Raw genomic sequence first — 22,006 nt, forward strand, 5'->3', positions numbered from 1 at the left:
CAGAGCCAAGCAGGAGTCCATCCATTCACCTCTTGTCCCTACAGCTGATGGCCGACACTGAGTAAACTGGGCTCTGTTCTGTACCTGCCCGCTTCTTATTCTCTGACAGCGCTGCACTGGCAGCTATGACCAGTTGCAAGGAGCAACTGAGTTGCACTGCAGAGTCACCAAGGCCTTGCTGTGCTTTCCAAGAGTGCAGGGATTGAGGCCAATCCTTACTATCCCAAGAGTATTTACCGGCTGGGCTTTAGCCCTGACAAAGTGCCTTCTACTGGAGGAAGATGCAGCAGAGGGGCTGCAGGCTTCCTCCTGAGAATTGCCTGCAGGGCAGTTTTATCTGGCCCTGCCACATAGAAGTGTCTCTTGATGCGTCTCCCTAGGCATACAACTGAACTCTCCAAGAGGGATTGGAAAACAAATTGTGTTTTTCTTTGTTGGCTGCACTGTGAAAACACCTCTTGCTCTCTGATTCCCAGGGATTGTTCTAAGAATACAATTTCTTAACATTTGGGGTGTGCTGAAAAGACCCCTTCCTCTGTTGTTTTGCTATCACCTGATGCTCCTTCCAAGGAGGTCACACTAACAAAATTGTAGAATTTTTATCCAAGCAAACTGTAGAAGGAATAGTAGAAGTCATGAAAACACCACCAGTATGAAACCAGCCCCACAGCCAAACAATTTCTCTGAAGTCTTTTGTCTCCAAATGCAGTCCAAAGGCAATCTAGGAAGCCAACTACTATGATCAATATGGCCAGACCAGCACACACAAGCTGACTCAGTCATTGGCTAGGTTGCAGCCTTCTGCTGCTCAGGAAACAATCCCTGCTTTTGCCTTTAGTGCACATGGAACCTCAGGCAAAGGCCACCCACACCCAGCTGCCCTCAAAGGCAAAAGGAGTGCCCCAAAATGCTCCCTGGCTGCCTCCAAGCACAACAATGGCTCCTGTAGGGAGTCCAGAATGTCTCCCCGACACCAGGGTCAGGAGGAAGATGCGCTACAGCTCATGCTGAGGCACACACCCCATAATACACTGCTGGATTGCACAAGAAATCCCCAGGACTTACTCAGCAGCCTCAGGCACTGCTTCTCGCTCTCCTGGCCGGAGCGGAGCCAGCTGCTCCTGCTCGGGTTCTCAGGCTGCGGAGGGGAGGCTTCTTCGGAGGGTGCTGCTGCAGCGGCGCCTTCAACGGCAGAGCCCTCGTCCATCTGGGACAAGAAATTTGTTTGTGTCAGAAAAGTGGCTGGCAGAGATGCCCCTGACAGCACATTTCACAGGCATGCCATCAGGAACAACACTGGTGTTTGGCTGCACACTGAGCTGTCAACTCTTCCACCTCAAGTCAAAGCCAAACAAGCAGTCAGAGACTACAGCTTGTCACAGCCAGCCATAGTAGAGATGGTGAAAGGGAAAGAAGACCTTAAAATTTCACCCCGTTCTGAGACCTGCATTCGCCATGGAAAGGGACAACTTGTTCAGAATATGCATGGGTCACCACGTTCACCTGAGCAAACTCCTCAATAAACAAAGTGGGCACTAAGAAGCCAGCAGAAATACATTCACAGGATTGCTGGCCCACCAGCCAAAGCACTAGCTTTGATGCCCAGGGCAGCAAAGCTGTGCTTCAGTGGCCCAGTAAGTGTCGTGCTGGCGAGCTGCAACGCAGACCACAGAGCTTGGCAGTCAGGGGCCTTGCCCCCATCCACCTGCTGCTCTGCAGGGGAAAGGTGAGAAGAGCAGAGACCACTTGTTGCATGACTGCAGTGCCTACTGCTCTCTCACTCACCTGCTGTTGTTCTGCCAGCCTGTACTGCAGCTGGATCCTGCACATCCTTTCCATTTCTTCTATGCACCTCTCCTCCACTGCCTTCATCACGCTCCAAGCTTTCTGCAGCTCTGCCTGCATCTTGTCCTTGATATTCTGTCAAGAAAAGTCTCACTAGCTCCTGCCATCATGCTCAGCCTTCTCAATTCCAAGTCTCGTAGGCACTTCCATTCTGCTTCTCCACCCAGCTCTCACTCTTTCACCTCAACTCTTCTTCCTGGTGCACAGCGCTGGAGCCTGCCCGGCTCTGTGCTCCCAGTGCCTGCAGTAGTCCTTGCCTCCCCTTTCCTGAGATGTCCAGCTCATGCCCCCATCACTGCCCTTCCCTCTGCACCCTGCCTGGTCAGGCTCACCTGCCCATTCAGACGCTCCGCATTCAGCTGCTGCCTCAGCTGCTCCAGCTCCTGCCGGCTTTGCTCTAGCTCCCATTGCAGCTGCTGCACCTTGGCTAAGACAGCAGCATTCTCACCCTGGAGCTGCACAGGAACAAAGAGAAGACGCCTTTCAATGTCCCACACACCACTTGTGTGGCCACCAAGATTGAGGTGCGCACGCTTTCCAAAAGCACTTTGTTCTCCTCCTCATGTTCACCACGGGCCAGCTAAGAGGCAGTCCCACTCAGACAGACAGTGTCCACAGAAGCAGTGCCCATAAGGAGCCCAGAGGAGACCAAAGCAACACACAAACTCTCTTTTCACACTCTGTGCTGCCTCTTGACTGGCTCTGGTTCCTATCTTTTCTTGTTCAGGTTGCCTGATGGCAACATCCTGCTTCATCTCAAGCAGCCTTTTCTCCTGCTCCCTCTGTACCTCTGCCAGGAAGCTTTCCCGTTCCTCCAGCATCGCCTGCGCCTCCAAGCGCTGCCGTTCCAGACATTGCTTCTGAGGAGAGGAAGAGACACTTCCAGATGAAGTCCCAGCCGTGCTCCCCAAAGAAAAAAATGACAGCTTCATCCCTCCCACAAGCCCCCCACCTGAAGAGTCCCCAGTAGTGGCTTTGTGCCCTCCAGCACTTCTAACCAGGAACTTCACAGGAGGGTCAGCAGGTGGAAGGAAAGGAGATTCCGCCTTCCTTCCCCACTCTGAGGGCTGCCTGTTTCCTAGCCCCTGTCTCCTCAGGATTTCTGCCTGCTCTCACAGGCTGTCTTCTCAAAGTGCCGCAGCCCTAGGATCAAGGAAAACCTGCAGGTGGACTGCAGCATGAGGAGGAAGCCAGCACTCCAATGCCCTAGTCACAAGACAGGCCACCAGCTGGAATACCAGCAACACGGGGCCTGTTGCGTATGCTTCAAGCCCAAAGGGGAGACTCTCTGTCCACCGTGGAAGGACAGAATGCAAGGAACCCAGTTGCTGGGACTGCAGAGTGCAGCAAGGTCAGCAGCCGTCTGCTTCATGGCACCAGGCTGTGGGCAAGATCCTTCGCTGCCATGCTTTGGGTGGCAACCACCCAGCTCTCTGGGGAACTTGGCTTACACCCAGCCTGAAACCGAGGCTGCAGGTACTGTCCCGGCACCATCCTCTTGGTCTTCACAGGCTTTCTAGTAGGAGCCCTTGAAGCCCTCTGCTGTGTGTAGCCCAGTAATGTGTAGACTACAGCAGATGCTTGCTGCCATGTCACCCAGGCTGCTCTTCTGCTAAGCCAGCCCACCAAGTTGGCCTGAAAACTTCCGTGCATATTGTCGCTTACCATTTCTTGCTGGAGCTTCCTTTTTTCCTCTTTCTGAGCAGATTGCCAGTGTCTGAGAGCCTTGCAGCACTGCTCTTCTGCCCAGCGGAGCTCTTGAGCCATTTCTTCACATTGCTGCTTGCTGAGAGATCTTACAGCTTGCAGCTCCTGACGGAGGCCCTTCACATCCTCTGCAAACATGACAAACGGCAACAGTCAGAGACTACACAAGCGGAGACTCTACTTACCTGAAGCCCTTTCAGTCTCAGGCAAGGAGGGACCTGTGCTCAGTTCCCTTCCTCCTCAGGAGCCCTGTGGACAGAGCTGCCTTTGGAGCAACTGCACTAGGCTGGGCCATCACCAGAAACAAAGTACACCAGGCTCTCACCGAGTATGACCTCCTGGGCCCGTGTGGCCGTGCGCACTTGGGCTTCCAGACGGCTCCTGGTGATCTCCAGCTCCGATACGTGCTGCTGAGCCTGCAGCAGGCTGCTTTGCAGGCTCTCCTTCTCTGACCTACAAGGTGTGAAGATGAGGAGAAATTGTTCCTGGCACACAGGGGCAGTTTCTCCAGTTGGACATACCTTCAGTTACATATCCTGAGCATGGAAAAGGGCATGCATGGAAACTCAGCTCCAGCAAGATTGTTTCTGTTACTTAAAATAGCAAAGCAGGACCATCCAGGTGGTTGGCCAGCTTTTCCTCATGACCTAGCCCAGCGCAGAAAGGCCAGCTGAGTTTGAGCTCAGCAGTCAGTGCTCAAATTGCTGTTGCCAGACACAGTCCTCATGGGTGGCTGTGCCCACAAAGTCTCTGCCAACAAGCAAAAGCCCAGCCTGTGCTCAGAGCCCTGAGCTCATCAGCCCTTCCAAGTCACTCTGCAGGGGGACAGAAGCCAGTGTTCTCCTGAGCACTGCCTCCTCAATGTTTACTGTTATTCCTAGTGCACGTAGAGATACTTTGTTTACCAGATGCTCTCAAAGTGACTCAAAGGGACTAAAGGAATGATATATGAAAGCTCCACCTTCTACAAGTGTGAGTAAGAAACCAGAACTAGGTTTTATCCAAATTGGTTGGCACTGTCTTGGAGGAGGGATGTCAGGTATCCTGCCATTTCAATTACTGGATTTTCATGAACAAGAATGCTTGCTCCCTTGATTTTTGGTAAACTGAGCCAGCAATGCCCAAATGTCTTGATACTCTTTAAGAAGGGGGCTGCCTGAGGACCTTGACAGGTAACAGAGGTGGGTGGACAAGTGCTCAGCAAGAATCCCTGGACATTGTCGAGAAGCCACAAGACCTTTGCCTTCTTCTGCTGCTCCATTGTAAGCAACTCCAGGTTCCTGCACCATAACTGACAAGAGTTATGTCAGAAGGGTCTCAAGATTATCAGCTCAACCCTGCAGCTTTCACCTGAAGCATCAGCACCCTACTGATAACATTCACATGTAAGAGCCTTGAATTCTGAAAATGCCATGTCCAACTACTTGGCAAAGAAAGATTGAAGTGAAGATGCACTGAAGGAGAAACCAAAGCCTGTGGGAAATTCCTGATATCAGCAAACATCTGCACAGTTTCCCTAGTACTCATATCAGTGCCTAGATGGCTTGCTTTGCACATGGCCCAGGAATGTGCAAGGGGGTCCCAGGCGGGCGCCCAGAAGAGCTTTGACAGCTGGAGCTGTCAGAAAAGTAACACTCAGGTGACAGTATCCTTTTCTTTTTTCTCTTGTCTCTTCACTTCTCAGACAGAGACACATCTGCAGTGCAAACAGGAGGCAGTAAATCCTGACTTAATGCTCACCCCCTTTGTCATTCCAGACCCTCAATAATGTCCCACCCAGGTGCTCCTCCCTGCCCTTACCTGGCCTCTGCCAGCTGCTCTGAAAGGCCTCGTAGCTCCCGCTCCGTGGCTGCCAGTCGGGCTTCCAGGGCAGCGTTCTCTTGTGCCTGTGCCGCCTTGTCTCTGCACCCCCGGGGCAGTGTGTGCCCTTGGCGAGAGAACTCCTGGAGCAGCTTCTCCAGACCCCTGTGGGCTGGCCGCTGCCGGCGGCAAACCTGGAAGTGGAGGGGGCACCATTTTTCAAGAGGAACAACAACAGCACAGTCTCAGTCTTGGCTTGCTGCCAGAAGCAGCCTTTGGGGCGGTCTTGCTAGGGGCAGCTCCCTGTCCCATAAGTGCTGCCTAGGAATAAGGTGAGCGTACCTTTGGCACCGCCAGAGGAACCTCTTCCTTCAGCAGGTTCCTCGCAAGCTCTGGTTCCTCTGCTGTCTCCGCTGCCACTTGCAAGGCCCTCTCTCGTGAGGAGTGGCGCCTGCTCTCAAATGCAGCCACCTCCTTCCCTCTACAACAAGGGGACAGACAAGCAAGCCTTTAATTGAAACACAGTCTCCTTGCAAGAAGACCAGGACTACACACCATGTCCCTCACAGGGCAGTCTCAGGGCCTTCCAACAGCCCTCTACTTCCACCTCAAGAGAGTGCTGCCATTCCCTCTCTAGACCACCATCTCTCTTTGTCATTTCTGCAGGTGAAAGAATCACCAGGGAGGAAGTCAAATTAGCTTTCAGAAGCCACCAAACATTTCCAGAATGCTCAGGTACTCTCAGCTTAGCAGCTTCCTGCCTGCTAGTGCTCCTCTCTGATACAGTGGATACCGGACTTGCAAAAGTTCCTCTTTGGCTAAGAGAGGCCTGGTAAGTCCAGATGAGCACTCCCACAATTACTCTTGCTTTCACTAGCGCAACAAGGAAAGAGCCCGCAAGCTGTAGCCTGGGGAGAACGTGGGTACAAATTTCCAATCCAATAATCAAAGGATCCCAAGATGGTTTAGCCTGGCAGGGACCCCAGGGAGCCTCTAGGCCCATCTTCAGCTCCAAGCACTTGGAGTCAGCTATGGCATCTGGACAGGCCGCTCAAGGCCCTATCCAGCTGGGGTTTCCAAATTTCCAAGGGTGGAATCTGCAAAAGCTCTTTGAGGCACTTGTTCTGCTGCCTCTGCAGTCCAAAGGTTTCCTTTCCATCAACCCAGCCTGAACCTCCCTTGCTTTTCCTCTGGTCCAGTTCAGCATACTTTTTGTCAAGGTTTGAGAAGGTTGGAGAAGTGAGTCCCAGGAGGCAGCCACACCCGCCCACAGATTGCCTTCCCCTGTCTATGCTGAGCAAGTCAAACCATGAGAAAGCCACATTTCTTCTTTGACTCTGAACCTCCTGAAGCCCAGCAATGCCCAACCCTGCTCAGAGAAAGCGAGAAAGCTTAACACACACCTGAACTGCTGGGCACTGCACACTCTATCTGTGCTCTGCTCCCTCTCTGCCTTTCCCACCTGGGCCGAGGAGTTCTGAGAGGCAAGAAGCTCTCCTAGCGGGGCCTGCAAGGAATGGACATGGAAAAGGAAAACAAGCAATAAGGAGCAGGGAAGTTGGCTCCTGAGAGCTGCAAGAAGCAACAAGCGGCCACACACAGCTCACCTGAAGGCAAAAGCTGTTGTGTGGGGCTGTTTATGTGGGTAACCAACTAAGCCTGTGTTGCTTGGAATGGCTCAGGATGGAAGCAGGGAATATTTCCCTGCTCAGCTCTGGTCAAAAGGCTTCCCCTCAGGATTTCAAGCATTAGGAAGCAGCCAATAGGAACTGCATTCCAGCCCTTCTGGAATGTCTCAGCCATGCAGAGCTGCTCAGGATTCTCAGCATACTTGGCTCTTGTCAAAGTTAAGGGTGTAGTCAAAGAAGAGACTGTAGCTCCTTAGACAGTGCTTGGAGATGGGCAAGTCCCTGCAGCAACGGTGGCTCCTGTGCTCCCCACAAGGCTGTGAACTGCGCCTTGGCACCGCTCTCCCTGCTGGCAGCAGGGAGCCTGCACACACACTGTGCACAACTTTCTCCCCAGCAGCACTAAAGGACATCACGCTGCAGCTATTTTGACACCAAGGCAAGTTCACAGTCCCTGTCAGAATGGCAGGAAAATGATGCCTGCATGTGAGAGTTCAGACCCCATTTCCCACGTGTCAGTGGCTGGGCTGAAGCGCTAGGTCATGGCAGAACTCCAGCCCTCAGCATCTTCAGCCACAAAGGGCAAGTGCTGCCTGCTCAGAAACACCCAGCTCTGCACTGCACCAAAGCTTTGCACTGAAACAACCAAAGCTGCCACTGATTGCTGCAGGATGCTCAGGCCTGGGCTGACAACACAGTTGGAGGTTTGTTGTGCTTTGCCTCCCTTTTACCGTCTGGTGGAAGAGAGCGAGCCAGAGCAGCTTCTGCTGCTGCGGCTGCTACTGTGGTGCTCTGCAGACAGAGAGCAGCATGAGGGACAGGCAGTAAGCTGTCATAGAGAACCCTATTTCTCCTGAGCTCTATCACCAGTGGTCCTAATGAGAAGCCATGAATTTCAATACAGATGGGATCCCCAGTCTCTAATACTCATTTCAAGTGGGCTGATGAGACTAATGTTTCAACAGGACTCCATGTGCTTCTGAAGGAGATATTTCAGCCAGGCTACAATCAGCATGTAGCCTTCTGTCAGCTAAACGTAGTTTCATCAGTTACATTAGTTAAATCCTCTTCAACAGAAAAGGAAGAAACTGAGGGAATTGTTTTGGTAGTGCACATGCAGACGTGGACTGGTGTGGACTTTCCTTTGGCCTGCCAGCCTGGACTCAACTACAACAGGCCAAGCCCACAGCTTGCTGCATAATCCTCAGGCACCAGGAATGTCAAGGGTGCCCGTCCCACTCACCGAACCGTAGACTTGACTCCTTCCACCTCTGAGGCGACCTGCCGCGGCAAGAGAGAACAAACCAGGTGCTGTTACAAGACTGCTGGTGCTGAGGAATGCCACAGAACCAGGCCAGCCAAGCAGAGAGCATTTTCCTTGCACAACCTCCCTACCGGGAGCAGCAGTTCTGTAGCCCAGCAAGCAGGACTGCAGGCCAGTATCCTAGGCTGCGTCTACCTTTTGCTCGGCTTTGCCACTAAGGAACTAGAGACTTGGGGCCAGGAAGATGCAAATTGTTCCTTAGCAGTCACTGCCTGCATTGGAGCTCTTTGTCCCCCCTACAACTAAAGCAGCTTCCTTCTCTTCTCCTTCCTGCACTTCCTTTTCTTTTTGTAAATTGCATGCAGCATGTGCCCCGTGGTTGCTGTAAACAATTCCCCACAAAAGCTTCCACTGAACCCCTCTTGGCGCTTGCAGCTTTGTTTGGACACAGCACAGGCCCAGAGCTGGGGTTCAGGAGCCCACACTATCTGCTCAGCAGTTTGCCCTTCACTGCAAAGCCAATCCCTCTTGTAGCGCACAGAGGGGGGCCAGTTAGAGAGGCACGTCCTTTAAGGAGGGAATGCAGAAAAACGATGCCTTCCTTAAGTTCCTCAGAGAACTGCACAGTTTTCAGAAGGACACCTGCACAACTCTTCCAGTCTGCATTTTGGAAGTTGTCCACACCCTGCTGGACAAGGGACACCCCCTTTTTGGCTGAAACTGTTGCCAGGAGCTTTACCAAAGTTATGGCATCTTCATGGCACTTTTCTTTCATTGTTCTGCCCCCAAGGAAAAAAACTTCTACTTACGTCTCAGACCGCTAACAATTTTGCGGGCTGATATCGCTGAAAAAGCCCTGCTGACTGCTCTACGGACTCGCTCCATCGTTTCAGCAGGGCTGCTTCAGTCGTCGGGCCGTAAAACAAAAATGGAAGAAAAACTCACTTGCACAAGTCCCCAGACTGTGCAAGGAAAAGAAGAAAAAAGGAGACCCGCGGCACTCTGCGGACTGTACAAACAGAAGCGGAGAAACAAACGACACCTGCACAAGTCTGCAGACCGTACAACAAGAAAAGGAAAATAAAAAGACACCTGTAGGTGTCTGCAGACCCTACAACCGCAGGGGAAACAAAAGGATGCCTAGACGAGTCTGCGCCGACTCGTACAACGGCAGGCAAAAGAAAAAGACTCCCTTTTCAGGGCACAGACTGTTGGCAGAGAACTCCTCTGAACAGGATCCTCCTGCAACGAGAATGCCAACAGCTGTTCTGGACGTTGAGGCCTTGCCTGCACCAGGGCAACCTCCTGATGACCACGCTGTGACGTGGCAGCTCTGCACTGACATCACAATAGCAGCAGCTCTGGGTTGCTCTGTCAGTTCATGCCTAGCAACCAAACCTTCTCTACAGCTAACACAAAAGAGAGCCTGGAAAGTTCTCCTCCGTCCCAAAGCAGCACAATCCTCTCCTTCAGTCCATAACCCGTAGCTCAAAGGATCCCAAAGGAACACAAAGCAGGCACCAAGCGCGCACACACACAGCACTTTGGCCACCAATGCTTCTGACTAAAACAAGCAACCCTTGCTTCAGCTCTGTGGATAAAATCACGCCTTGGTAATATCCCTGAGAGTTCCCTAAATTGGATTGCCTCTCCTTCCTGCCCACTTACTGCATGGCTAACATCTACCAGAAAACTCTAGGGCTCGCTCAAGGAAGAACGACACCTTAGTGGAGAAAGTAACCTGAGTAACAAACTACCCAGAGGTGTTTGCATGGCACTGGAAAAGTGTTGGTGTTGTCAATATGACAGGGACACATCCTCTGCACGGGGCAGTGCCCGTGTCCTCGGCATGGCAGGGAGTGCCCTTGGAGCAGCCCTCACTCTGTGGGTGCACGCATGGGCGCATTTGCTCCTTCTCTCCAGCTCCCAAGGCAGCTCTTCTCCTGAAAAAGTTCTCTGTCCAACACTGAAGGAACTCCTGGTGCCTTTGCAGAAGCCCACTCCCTTCAGCTTGTGGGAAATGGGCAAGGTCAGATTCCTCCACGGAAGCGGCTTTTAAGTCTCTATCCTGCCCACAGTGCATACTGCATAGTACTCCATTTTTCAGTCCTTTGCTGCACTCTCATTTCTGGCCTGCAGGAGCTTAGTACATTGATTGCGCTTTTCCTGGGCCAACTTAGTTTTTCCTTCCTGGATGGCACAGCTCACAGAACTGCAAACTCCATGTCTGCTGGGGATGGCTGCAACCACCAAATGGGGCAAATGATCCAAAGTTCAGGTTTTGTGCAATGCTCCGCTGTCATTTCATTCTAGACTTCCCCACAATATGCCACAGGCAGGAGCAAACAGGTGCCACTGCCATGGGGAACCGGAGAAGGCCGCAGGTCAGGAACAGGGCCTCAGCCCACGGCTACAGGAAGCAGAGGAATTTGCAAGGCAGGTGAGTGCTGGGGATGCTGGAGGCCTGCCAAGCTGCCTGCTCTTGTCTTGCTGCTGAAAGCCTGAACTGCAGTGCTCTTGAGAACAACACCTCAATCCCACTGGAATCAGCATTTCTTACAGAGATTGGCATGTGCTGAGGAACGATTTACACTGCTCATCCTCTTGGCAGCTAACCCAGGCCATGTTTTAGACAGGAGGGACCTAAGTGAGTCTCTGGAGTTTCCTGCAAGGAACAAAGCCCTGTGACAGCAAGCAGCATTCCCAGGCTGCTCCCACAGGGAAAATCCCAACAAGCTGAAGACTCTGGATAAAGGGGCCACTGTGATTTTGAGCTAAGTTGGCCTGCAATGGCAAGGTGCTGGACATGAAGGTAAGGGGCACAAAGTGCCCACATGTCCTATTCCTGCCTCTTTCCGGGAACCAGAGGAATCCGGCCTCCGCCTGGGAGGAACTGGGCCTGGGAACTAATAGTGCCTTTCTGGTTTGGCTTTTGTAGTTTTTTGTTTTGGACAGCAGCTCTTGCAACATCAGCTGAGCCTGCCTCCAGCCTGGCTGATTGGACCCAGTCAGCAAAGGCCTTGCAGGAAGCCTGCAGAGGAGGCAGCAGGGCTTGAGGAGGCTTTGTGCTGGGCCAGCTCAGCACAGGACTGGCAATCAAAAGGCCTAAATCCTGCACTCCACGGGAACATTCCCTTGCTGGTCAGCCTGCGCTGAAGCTGTGCATTGTCGCGGCACTGTGCATTGCCCTGGCGCTTTGCATTGCCCGGTGCTGTGCATTGCCCTGGCGCTGTGCTTTGCCTCGGCGCTGTGCTTTGCCCTGGCGTGTGCGTTGCCCTGGCGTTCTGCTCTACCTCGGCCCTGTGCTTTGCCCTGCCGCTGTGCTTTGCCCTGGCGCTGTACTTTGCCCTAGAGCTGTGCTTTGCCCTGATGTAGCTGCCCGAGGCTCTCCCCCCTCACAGACAGGCCCCGCCCTGCCCCGGGCGTCCCCTGGCGGCTGCCCCGCCCCGCCCACCCCGCACAGGGGCTCTCCTTTCCCACGGCGCCGCCCAGCGGCAGCCGCCCCTCACTGCAGGCACAGAGGAGGGACCGGGCCCTGCTGCTCCTCCCGGCACTTGGCTCCCTCCTTTCCAACACAGAAGAAGACCTCAAGGGAGGCATTTTCCAACTGTGTCCTTCTGCTTTATTTTTGCAAGCCGGAACTCTGCCCTGAAGGTGGCCCTAATGCCTCCGTAAGTGCTGGAGCTGGAAAAGTCTCCTTTGTTCTCCTACCACTTGTCATTACTGGCTCAAAAGCACCGCCAGGCTGTGGAAGGAGAAGCAGCCCGCGGCACGGTCAGGCCATCCCTCCCCAGCCGGGGCTGTCTGGCACTGCTTGCTTTGGCTGCCGCTCTGAAGGCTCTTCAGTGAAGGCTGTAAAACTTCAGTGTCCACATCAGTAGGAATAAAGGAATCGCACTCAGATTTCAAATTTTCCATTTCAGAAGTTTTAATCAGATAAAAGTTGAGATCTTCCGAGAGAAGATTGCGTGCTTATTGCAGCCAGGGTGAAATGTCTCCTTCAGAAGCACACCTCGGACTGTCTAATGGGTCTCCTGAGCGTGTCTGACATTTAAGGCATAGATTTCAATTTCTTTCCAAACTTGCCATTTCTGCTTAGGACAGCTGGTGATAGAGCTCAGGAGAAATAGGGTGCCCCATTCAGACAGAGCTGCCTGTCCTGGGACACTTGAGGGGCGGTCGGGGGCCGTTCCTGGACCCGGGCCGAGCGCCGCCAGCCGCGTTTGGCCCCAGGGAAGGCACAGGAGGCCCTGCAGGGGTGAAACCGGCTGGGCTCTCTGCTGGGGCGCGGCGGCTTCGGCAGCGTCTGCAAGGGGACGTGCCTGGAGCACAGCGCCCCGGTGAGTGGGGGTCTGGCGGGGGGCAGAGGAGGGTGAGGGGGGAGGAGGATGGGGCTCGGCAGAGCGGGCTGGAAGCTCAGCCCGCTGCTCCCCTTGGCTAGCAGGTGGCCGTCAAATGTGTGTCAGGGGATTGCACCCTTCTTTGGGGTGAGCTGGTGAGGGAGTGGGGTCAGCAGCAGAAACCAGCTTGTGCTGGGCGGGATAAGCTGAGGCTCGGCAGGGTGGAAGCCGCCAGCACGCCTCGAGGGAGAGCAAAGGGCGATTAGCAGAGGGCACAGAGCATCCCAGGCTGGCTGAGAGCTTCCAGAGCCCTGCCACGGCATCAGTCCCACTGACAGCATCGTGGTCTTCCAGCAGCCCAACTCCTGCGTGCCCCTGGAGATCAAACTGCTGGGCTGGGTGTCCACTGGGTTGCATGGTGTTGTCCAGCTCCTGGATTGGTTTAGGCGCTGCCAAAACTTCTTGTTGGTGATGAAGCGCCCAGAGCGATCCCACGACCTCTTTGATTTCCTTCGTGTGCCGGCATTCCTGTCGGCAGACTGGGGCGGGGGCTGTTCCGCCATGTGCTGGAGGCTGTGAGGCACTGCAGCAGCTGCGAGGTCCTGCACAGGGACATCAAAGCTGACAACATCCTCCTCCACCTGGCCAGCGGACAGGCAAAACTGATGGACTTTGCCTGTGGCACCTGCCTCCAAGTCTGCACACAATTTCTAGGTGAGCCCACCCAGGCCTTGACTCACGGTCCTGGCATCTCATGGGTCAACCTTAAACGGCCCAAGCTGGCTGTGGCACTGGACATTCCCCCTCTTTGCTGCCAGTCATGGGTACACCAATGAGCCACAGAGGTGTGCCTGGAATGGTCAAGGAAGGGATTCTTCCAAATGGCTTGTGGATGTCTAGGATTTTTCTTCTGAGGTGGGCTCCGAGCTGGCATCGGAGAAAGGAATCCTGAAGTGCTCCTGGTCATGTGCTCCACTTCTCCAATTGATTCACTGCCTCTTTCCTTCCTTTTCATTTGAAAAGCATCTGGAGTGGAGAGTTGCATGGTGATCTGTAGGAGGAATAGTAGAAGTCATGAAACAGTCATGATACAACACCAGTATGCCACCAGCCCCAAAGCCAATCCATTTCTCTCAAGAATTTTGTTTCCAGTGACTGCCAACAAGGCAGGAGTCTAAAAGGAAACCGGGAAGCCAACTATTCTGAACAATTTGGCCAGACAAGCACAGACGCAGCACCCTGCTCCATGGGTCAAAGAATGCACAGGATGTTTCCAGCCGCTTCAGGCACCTCCTCCGCAGCTGGGAACATCCAGCCGTCTCCCACAGCTCTAGCCTGGCTCTGCCGGTGGCATCCTGTGGGAGCTCCCTCCTCCTGAGACACAGCTCTGGCCTTCCCATTCCCTTCACGCCTGCAATGCCACTCCTGCCTTGCTCAAATCTGCACAACATTAGTGACTTTGTGCCCTCCAGCTATGCTGTCCTAAGCAGAAAATTAGAAGGACCAGCAGATGGGAGAACAGGAGGTGGCACCTTCTTTTCCCGCTCTGTCTCAGTCTGCCTGTTTGCTGGGCCCTCTCTCCCCAGGATTCCTGCCTGTTCTCAGAGGCTCCGTTCTCTTGGTGCTGAAGCGGTCCTTGTCATCTCCTCTGCTTCCTGCATTACTTTGCTGCAGGGATGACAGCAATCAGGCTCTCAGAGGAGGCTGAAGAGAGGCTCCGCTAGCTTGAGAAATGGATGCTGCCCAAAGGGAAAAAGAAACCAAAGCAACCAAATTAAAAGAGACCAAGGGAGAAGGAACCATTATTTTCCAAACTGAGCTTCCAACAGGGTCAAGCTGGGTTCTTCTAGGGCCCAGAAACACACCGACAGAAGGGGCAGAGCGCAGATGGACTCAGCTCTGGCTTGCAAGGAGAGCAGTGTCTGCCTTGGCATGCCCCCCTCCTCCTGGCCTGGCTGGCATCTTCCTTCACAGCAGGGAGAGCCAAGGAAGTGGCGCGGTCGCCAGCTGCCTGTCTGCCACAAAAGGTGGCAGCAAAGCTGCAGTGGTTCTCATCTACTTGAGCGGGCCAGGCAGCACGTGAGGCTGGCACAAATCCTGCTCAGCTGTCTCTCTTTGGCTGGCAGAAGCCTCTAAGAGTGGGGCAGGAAGGACAAACTGGATGCCCTTGGATGCTCAGTCAGCCCCCGCAAAGGCCCCACCTTCCCACAGACCAATCTAGAAGCGCTTGGCAGGGAGTGCTTTTGTTGTGTTCTTCAAGCCCCACTGCAGGCCTCCTTCCCCAGCACTGCTGTACTTCAGTTCCTTTGCTACCAGCTAAACCTGAAAACAGCAGCCGAGAGCAAAAGGGGGCCTCAGCAATGACCAGAAGGTGGGAGCTCTCCTCTGAGGAATGGCTGTGAGAATTGGGCTTGTTTAGCTTGCAGAAGGGCAAGGTCTCCAAGGGGACCTTTCAATATTTGAAGGGGCCTAGAAGAAAGATGGCGACATATCTATTAGCAGGGCCAATTGAGAGAACAAGGGAGAATGGTTTTAAACTAAAAGAGAGTCAATTCAGAAAGGCTCTAAGGAAGAAACTCATTATGAGGAGAGTGCTGAAACACTGGCTCAGGCTGCCCAGAGAGCTGGGAGGTGCCCCGCTGTCAGCATTCAAGGTCAGGTGAGCTGGGGCTCTGAGCAACCGGACCTATTTGAAGATGTCCTTGCCAGTGGCAGGGGGTTTGGACTAGATGACCTCCACCACTCCCTTCTAACCTTAACTAGTCTTGGATCCTACTTGGTTCTCATTTGAAAAGCTGCCAGAGCAGAGATTACCCTGTGGGGGGCCCATCTGATGCCCTGGAGTTGGGCCGAGGAGCAAACCCAGACAGGGAGCAGCTCTTTGGCCTGCAGCCCCTTTGCCTTGTACCTGCAGAAGTTCCTTGGCAGAGCCTCGCCTGTCCACATCCATCTGCAGGCAGCAGCCCAGAAATTCACACAAGGTAGGGGGTAGGCTGAGCTCGTGCAGATCTGGTATGCCTCGCGTGCCTATCAGGCGGTTAGCCTGAAGTGAAAGGAAACACAAGACTCTACGTGATTCTTCCACAGCCTTCAGTGCTCACCTAGACCCCTTCTTTTCAGCCCCAGTCTGCAGTGGCAATTCCTTGCCTAGCAGATGGTTAGAGACGAGCCTTCTTCCCCAAAAGTGAAAAGGCCCCAGTGCAACTCCAGCTATTCCAAGGGGCAACAGGTCTTGCCTTGACAGCTGATGTGAGCCGCAGGGACCTTTTTAGGAGTGGACCTTCTTGGAACTCATCCAAGCTGCGGGAATGGGATTTTGTCTAATGGAGACAGACCAGAAGGATACCGGATTCGGAAGCATATTTGTACCTTACCCTGTCACTGGTCTCCCAAACATAAGGAGGCTCTCCTTTGGCCATTTCAATTCCCACGATGCCAAGGGACCAGGTGTCCACTTTGGGACCGTAAGGCTCTTTTCTCACCACCTCGGGTGCCATCCAGCAAGTTGTCCCCACCATTGACCTCCGTTCACTCTGCTCAGGTGTGAGCAGAGCACAGAGGCCAAAATCAGCTGAGGAGAAAAACAAACACTGCTTCAAGTAGGAAACCAAGGAAAAGATTTCCTCACTCTAAGTCTCAGAATGTAGTACTGAATCGAGCTGGAAAAGCAGCTGTGCTCTCTTTCCTCAGGGATGCAGCCAAGGAAACTAGCAATTGTCCATTTAACAAACCCACCACCATTCCCAGGGTGGTGGCTTTTCCTCATCTACACTGAAGGTTTCCACTGTAGCCTCCCTCCCTCTGGAAGGGACACACACAAACCACAGTTCCCCTTGATACTTGTTGCTCTTTCAGACTCCCAGCAGCCTACAGCTGTGCCCTGAGCAAGAATACCCACCCAACTTGACGGAGCCATCCCGGCCCAGAAGGATGTTGTCGCTTTTGATGTCTCTGTGGATCACCTGGTTGGCATGAAGGAAAGCCAGGCCTTTCAGGCACTGAGAGAGAAAAAAAGAAGCAGGAGGCCAAAAGTTAGCCTGATCTGAGTTCATCACGCACAAAAGGAAAGTGCTCCTGAAGATTCATGGATCTCAGAGGAGCAGTGAGTGCTGGCAAGAGGAAGAGCTTGCTGCTGCAAGCCTGGGAGCGCAGGATCTCTCTAAGGCAAGGCATATTGGCTTTGAGGGGGAAACAGCAGTTGCTGCTCGAGACTGTCCCCTGCAAAGCCAGTCAGAATGACCGCTGCTGCAGCCGATGCGCTCTCCCCATTCCGAGGACAAACAACGGTTGGCCAAAAGAGGAAAAGTCCCTGCTCTGGGTACCAAGGGCATCACTCTCAGGTGGGAGACTGGAGGTAAAGGGCTGTAAGGCTGCCTGGCCAGCAGATTTGAAAGACATTTCAAGTCATTTGTCCGTTTTCAGCAGCAAGAACCGTGGTGGGTGCCATGCCCTCCTTTGAAGCTGAGACCCGTGAGAGATGAGTCTCTCTTTGCCTTTGCTGTTGGTTTAGAACTCACACACCGGCATCTTTGCGCTTACAGGCAAAGAAGGCAATGCAGAAAGGTTCTGGGCAAAGGCTTGGAGGGGCAAAGCACAGAACAGAAAACAAAATAATTGAAGAGAGACAGAGAGCACAGAGGCCAAAAGCAGATAAAGAGCAGACTATAGTAAGGGCAGGGACACTGGCAGGCATTCCGTCCAGATGCTCTTTCTTCTCTGAAGCAAAAGAGCGGCACAGCAAGAAAGCTCTGAACACGGAATCACTCACTTAGCGGCGCTTTTGAACTATGAGGCTGTCCAAGGCATCCCAAGCACAAGCAGGATCCCTTACCTCCTGACAGACAGTTGCCATGTGTCCTACAGCCATCCTTTTCTCACTGACCACTTTTGCTAAAGAGCCTCCATCCATGTACTCCAACACCAGCAGGACAAACTCATTGACAAGGTAGCTGGAAGATGAAAACAACAGCGTAGACCGAAATGGGCACAGCTAAATTGCCATACGGATGAAAAGACTACAGCTGAGTTTTGCTTGCAGGTCACTGGGAAATGAAGACGGAATAAAATGGAGACACGCTCCACCCAGGCTATCCAGAGCTTGCAATCTGTGCCATCTAATCGCACACCCGTGGGAAAGGAGACGGCTTAGCGGGCAAGCAGGGGAAAACGGCAGTTTGTGATAGCAGAGGCAGATCTGGAAGCGGACACATCCCAGCAGCTGCCCCATTGCCTTCATACACAAATTGCACCATTAACTCCAACAGCAAGGAGACACAGTTTTCACAGCTTTTTCACAGGGGAGGTGGAGGTGCAGCACTGCCAACACCCTTTGGGAAGCCTTGCATAAAGGACAGTCACCAACAGGAAAAAACTACTTCAAACCCGGCAAATAATGTGTCTCTTTGGCTAGCCTTTTGGCATGCAAGGCAATAGAAAATAGTGGGAACAGCACAAGGGAAATAATTTCTGTGTTGCTTATCAGCACTTCTCTTCCGACACTCAGAAAAAAAATCACGCCCCAAAACAGCAAAGGAACATTCAGCAAGTGAACATCGAGGCTGCTGGCTTAGTAAGAGAGCCAGGTTTCTGAGAACTATCTTTAAGCTATTTCTGCCGGGAACCAGAAGAATGCAATCTCCTCCCATGCCTCATACAGCAGTGGACTGATGTTCACAGCAAGATCAATTTTCTGCCACCGAGCAAAGTGCTTGAAACCTTTGTCTTGCAAGTATGGAAACTGACATTCCCATAAAAATACAGAACTACTTACCTTTCTAGGTAGGTGACAATATTGGGGTTCCTCATTTCCCTCATGACCAGGATTTCTTTCAATACTTCCTTGCAGCGCTGGTGCTGGAGATTAATTTCCTTTACGGCCACCTACAATGACGTTGAAAGCCGTTAGGAACAGACATTACAAGAGCCTCTTCCTCCATGCACTCACGGGCCAGGATGCCTTGTCACCTCGGTGAAAAGGGACTCTAAAGCATCAGCCACAATGTGCTAACAGCACTCTCAGCCCTTGCAGACTCCTCCGTGAGACCTCCTTTCTCACTACTCTTATCATTTACACGCGTTTTGCAAGCCAAAGGAATTTTGCTTCTGTGAAATGAAACTCAACTTGTGGAAAATAGGTTAGCATTTCTAGGGGATTTGATCAGTGTTTCAGAAACTGCTGCCATTCTTGATTGTGCTCCAAAGTAAATACACCAATCCATTACAGAGAAAATGCTGTCTGAAAAAGAACAACTCCAAGGCAACTCAAAGGAAAGTTAACATCCTAGCACATCCTAACTTCTTCTGGATTTTGCATCTCTGAAGAGCATTCCCCAACACGGTTTAGATGTGTAATGATTGAGTGCATTAAAAAATGAAGAATCCTTTCTGTGGACCACTACGGATGCACTCCAGGTGATAAGCAGGGCTTAGGGCTTTCAGACTCCTTGTAGACATCCCTCCAAGTGCAGTTGCTGAGCACAGCACTGCAGGTGGATAAGGAGCTACCAGGAAGATGGAGTTGTATTTGCTGAGAGCCAGAAAGGAGAATTCAGGACTCTGAATGGTTAGCCCCAAAGAGCATGGGACTCTCCAAGACACCAGCATGTCAGTTCAGCACAAAAAGCATCTCTGTAATGGAATGTCAGCAACAAAGGACCAACACAAGGCGGTATTACTTAAGGCTCTTCATCAACTTCTTCTCACTGATCCGTGTGCCAGTGTCTGTGTGTGTGTGTGACCCTGGCTCCCTAGGACTGCAAGGCAAAAGTGCGCTCCAGACAAGGCCTCTCCATCTTTAGGTCTTTTCAAAGTGTACCTCGTGATGGGAAACAATGGCAAATCCTATCTGTGTCTCAACCTGGGCTTAAGAGCAATTGGGCCAGAATGACGGCTGCTGCCATCAGCTAATCTCTGCACACTTATCCAGTCAGTCCAAGACAGCATGGTCTTCTTGGAAAGACACCACTGCCATCCTCACATTGATTCAGAATGCGAGACAAAGTCTGTCCACCATGCATTTTCCAGCCTGCCTCTAGGCAGCCTTTGCAGCAAAGACCGGTAACACAAAGCTCTGGCCACAGATGACATCCCAAGGGAAAGCGCTCAAGAGCTGCGAAATCTGCAAGGGCTGTTGGCACTTACCGCTTGTCCTGTGGCAGCATCCAAGGCCTTATAAACGGTTCCAAAACCCCTAGGAGCAGAACAGCAGCAAGAACAGAGGAGCTGTTCAGTGCTGAGAAGCAAAAGGCAGCCCAGGCAGGAGCTCTCTGCTGCCTGGAGCGTCCCTCAAACACCAGCCTTTGTCTACTCTTCAGACAATACCACAGCAGCCCAGCAACCCTCTGCCATGCAGCTTGTCCAAGAGCAAACTGAGTCCAACAGGAAGAAAAAAGAGCTGCTACAAATCTCAAATGTACACACTAGACTATGGATGTGAGGGTTTGCTTTGCCTCTTCCTTTTTGCGCTTGTGCGTGTGGGGCGCCTTTCCAAGCAATGAAACACACACAGTCCTGTTGCACTCAGAGCTCTCTTTTGATTCTGCCTGCCAAACTCAGGCAGCGCCACACAGCCTGTCTTATTGTCCTGAGCACTGAAAGTTGTGTTCAGCAAAATACTGGAAAGAAATGCTGCTGAGAGCTGCTGTCTGACGGCTCTCAGGGGGGAAGCTGCTCTCTCAGCTTTTTCTTCCTTCAGTTGTGGGGCCATATTACTTGGAATCAGGCAAAACCATGTCTGCTGGGAAAATAAGGAATCTCGTGCCACACACTTGAGGGACAGGCAAGTGCCTCCTTGAGGGCAGGCAAGACATTGGTTGCCAGCATGCAGTTATCTTTGATGATGCCTTGTGACCAGTACTGAGACAGGGACAATCTAAAGCCAGGGTCTGAAGATGCTTGCAGCTTGCCTGACTTCCCTCTTGATATTCCAGCAGCCACGTACATGACCCATGGTTCTGGAGGAGTAAGCGTGGCTGAACTCACCCTCTGCCAATAATCTTCCATCCAGTGTATTTCTTTTCTGGATCTGCCCCGCTCACCACACTCCCTGAAAGAAAGAAAATGCAAGAAGCAAACTTCAAAACAGAGATCCTGACTTCCAGTGGATCAGAATCTCAGCTCCACTCTCAGGGGCTCGGAGCAATTTCTGGTCGGTTGCCTAACAACAGTGTCAACAAGAACAACAAGAGCAGCCGCAGTAAGAAGACAGGCAGCTCTGTAACACACGTGGCCTGCACAGAGTCTGATTCTGCACACTCCTCTGAAGAGGAGACTAAGCCCGCGGAGAAACCGTCAGAGCAGACAGAGACCAGAAAAGAACTGGCACCGTGGCAAGTGCTTGTGGTCCACAAAGGGGAAGGAGGGCTGAAAAATCAGGACCCTTCATTCTCCTGAGAGATAACACTCTCTTGTGAGGTTCAACAAAAGGTTTCAGAATTCCAAGATTTCAATGCACCCTGCCATCTGGGATGAAGTTTTATCAACAGCTGCTTTTTGCAGAGCTGAAGGAATATTGCAAAGTGAAATCCAGGAGAGGAGGGGATTTCCTCTACCTCGCAGCAGTTTGCCTAAAGAATGCCTTGACATTTTCAGAGAACAGCAGCTCATGCTGTGCTACATCCAAAACAATGGCTGTAAGAATTAGGACCCTCTTCTTTTACGAGCAGGCTAAGTTCTGAAGATGATTTTGCCCATTCCCCATTTAGTGAAGAACAACAAGTCCATGTCTTCAGCCTGGGCTGCAGCAGTCACTGGCACTGCCCTCGGCCCCTTGGACACCAGCCACGTGCCCCATCTTCCCCAAGGGCACAGCCCAGACGGGTAACAAGGACAGTGCCGCTCCTCAGGCGCTGCCGTGGCTCAGACACCTGCACAAACGAGATGCTGATCCTCTGACGAGTCCAGGCAAAGCTGCAGCAACGCGGTGGCTGCTGAAACCTCACAGCTAAGGAAGGCTCCAGCCCCTGCAGTCACAGCAGCCATCAGTGGCAGGGCAGGTATGACCAAAACCTGGGCAGAGCCCACAAATGGCCACTGACAGGCACTGTGAAGAAGCCAGAGCCAGACTGAGCACTGCTACAAGCTGTTGACCCCACTGGAGACACAACATGGGTGTCACTGAGTTCAGAGCCAAGCAGGAGTCCATCCATTCACCTCTTGTCCCTACAGCTGATGGCCGACACTGAGTAAACTGGGCTCTGTTCTGTACCTGCCCGCTTCTTATTCTCTGACAGCGCTGCACTGGCAGCTATGACCAGTTGCAAGGAGCAACTGAGTTGCACTGCAGAGTCACCAAGGCCTTGCTGTGCTTTCCAAGAGTGCAGGGATTGAGGCCAATCCTTACTATCCCAAGAGTATTTACCGGCTGGGCTTTAGCCCTGACAAAGTGCCTTCTACTGGAGGAAGATGCAGCAGAGGGGCTGCAG

The 22,006-nt window shown here is 52.6% G+C and overlaps 1 protein-coding gene across 1 annotated transcript; it reads right to left on the reverse strand.

Annotated features, from left to right (window-relative positions):
* Positions 1–1,558: 1,558 nt before the first annotated feature.
* LOC128945506 (serine/threonine-protein kinase 3-like) lies at positions 1,559–20,532 on the reverse strand. The gene is made up of 13 exons (XM_054289273.1): positions 20,524–20,532; positions 18,355–18,464; positions 17,416–17,533; positions 16,483–16,582; positions 15,959–16,155; positions 15,821–15,904; positions 8,224–8,261; positions 5,695–5,833; positions 5,358–5,546; positions 3,878–3,968; positions 3,511–3,680; positions 2,634–2,705; positions 1,559–1,654 (listed from the first exon to the last, which is right to left on the reverse strand). The coding sequence occupies exons 1-13, from the start codon at positions 20,530–20,532 to the stop codon at positions 1,559–1,561; spliced, it is 1,413 nt and encodes a 470-aa protein (XP_054145248.1).
* Between the last annotated feature and the right edge of the window lie 1,474 nt (positions 20,533–22,006).

This window comes from Melozone crissalis, unplaced genomic scaffold (assembly GCF_028551555.1).
Source record: "Melozone crissalis strain CALT ecotype California unplaced genomic scaffold, PUWL_Pcris_2 ptg000005l_1, whole genome shotgun sequence".
NCBI lineage: Eukaryota > Metazoa > Chordata > Aves > Passeriformes > Passerellidae > Melozone > Melozone crissalis.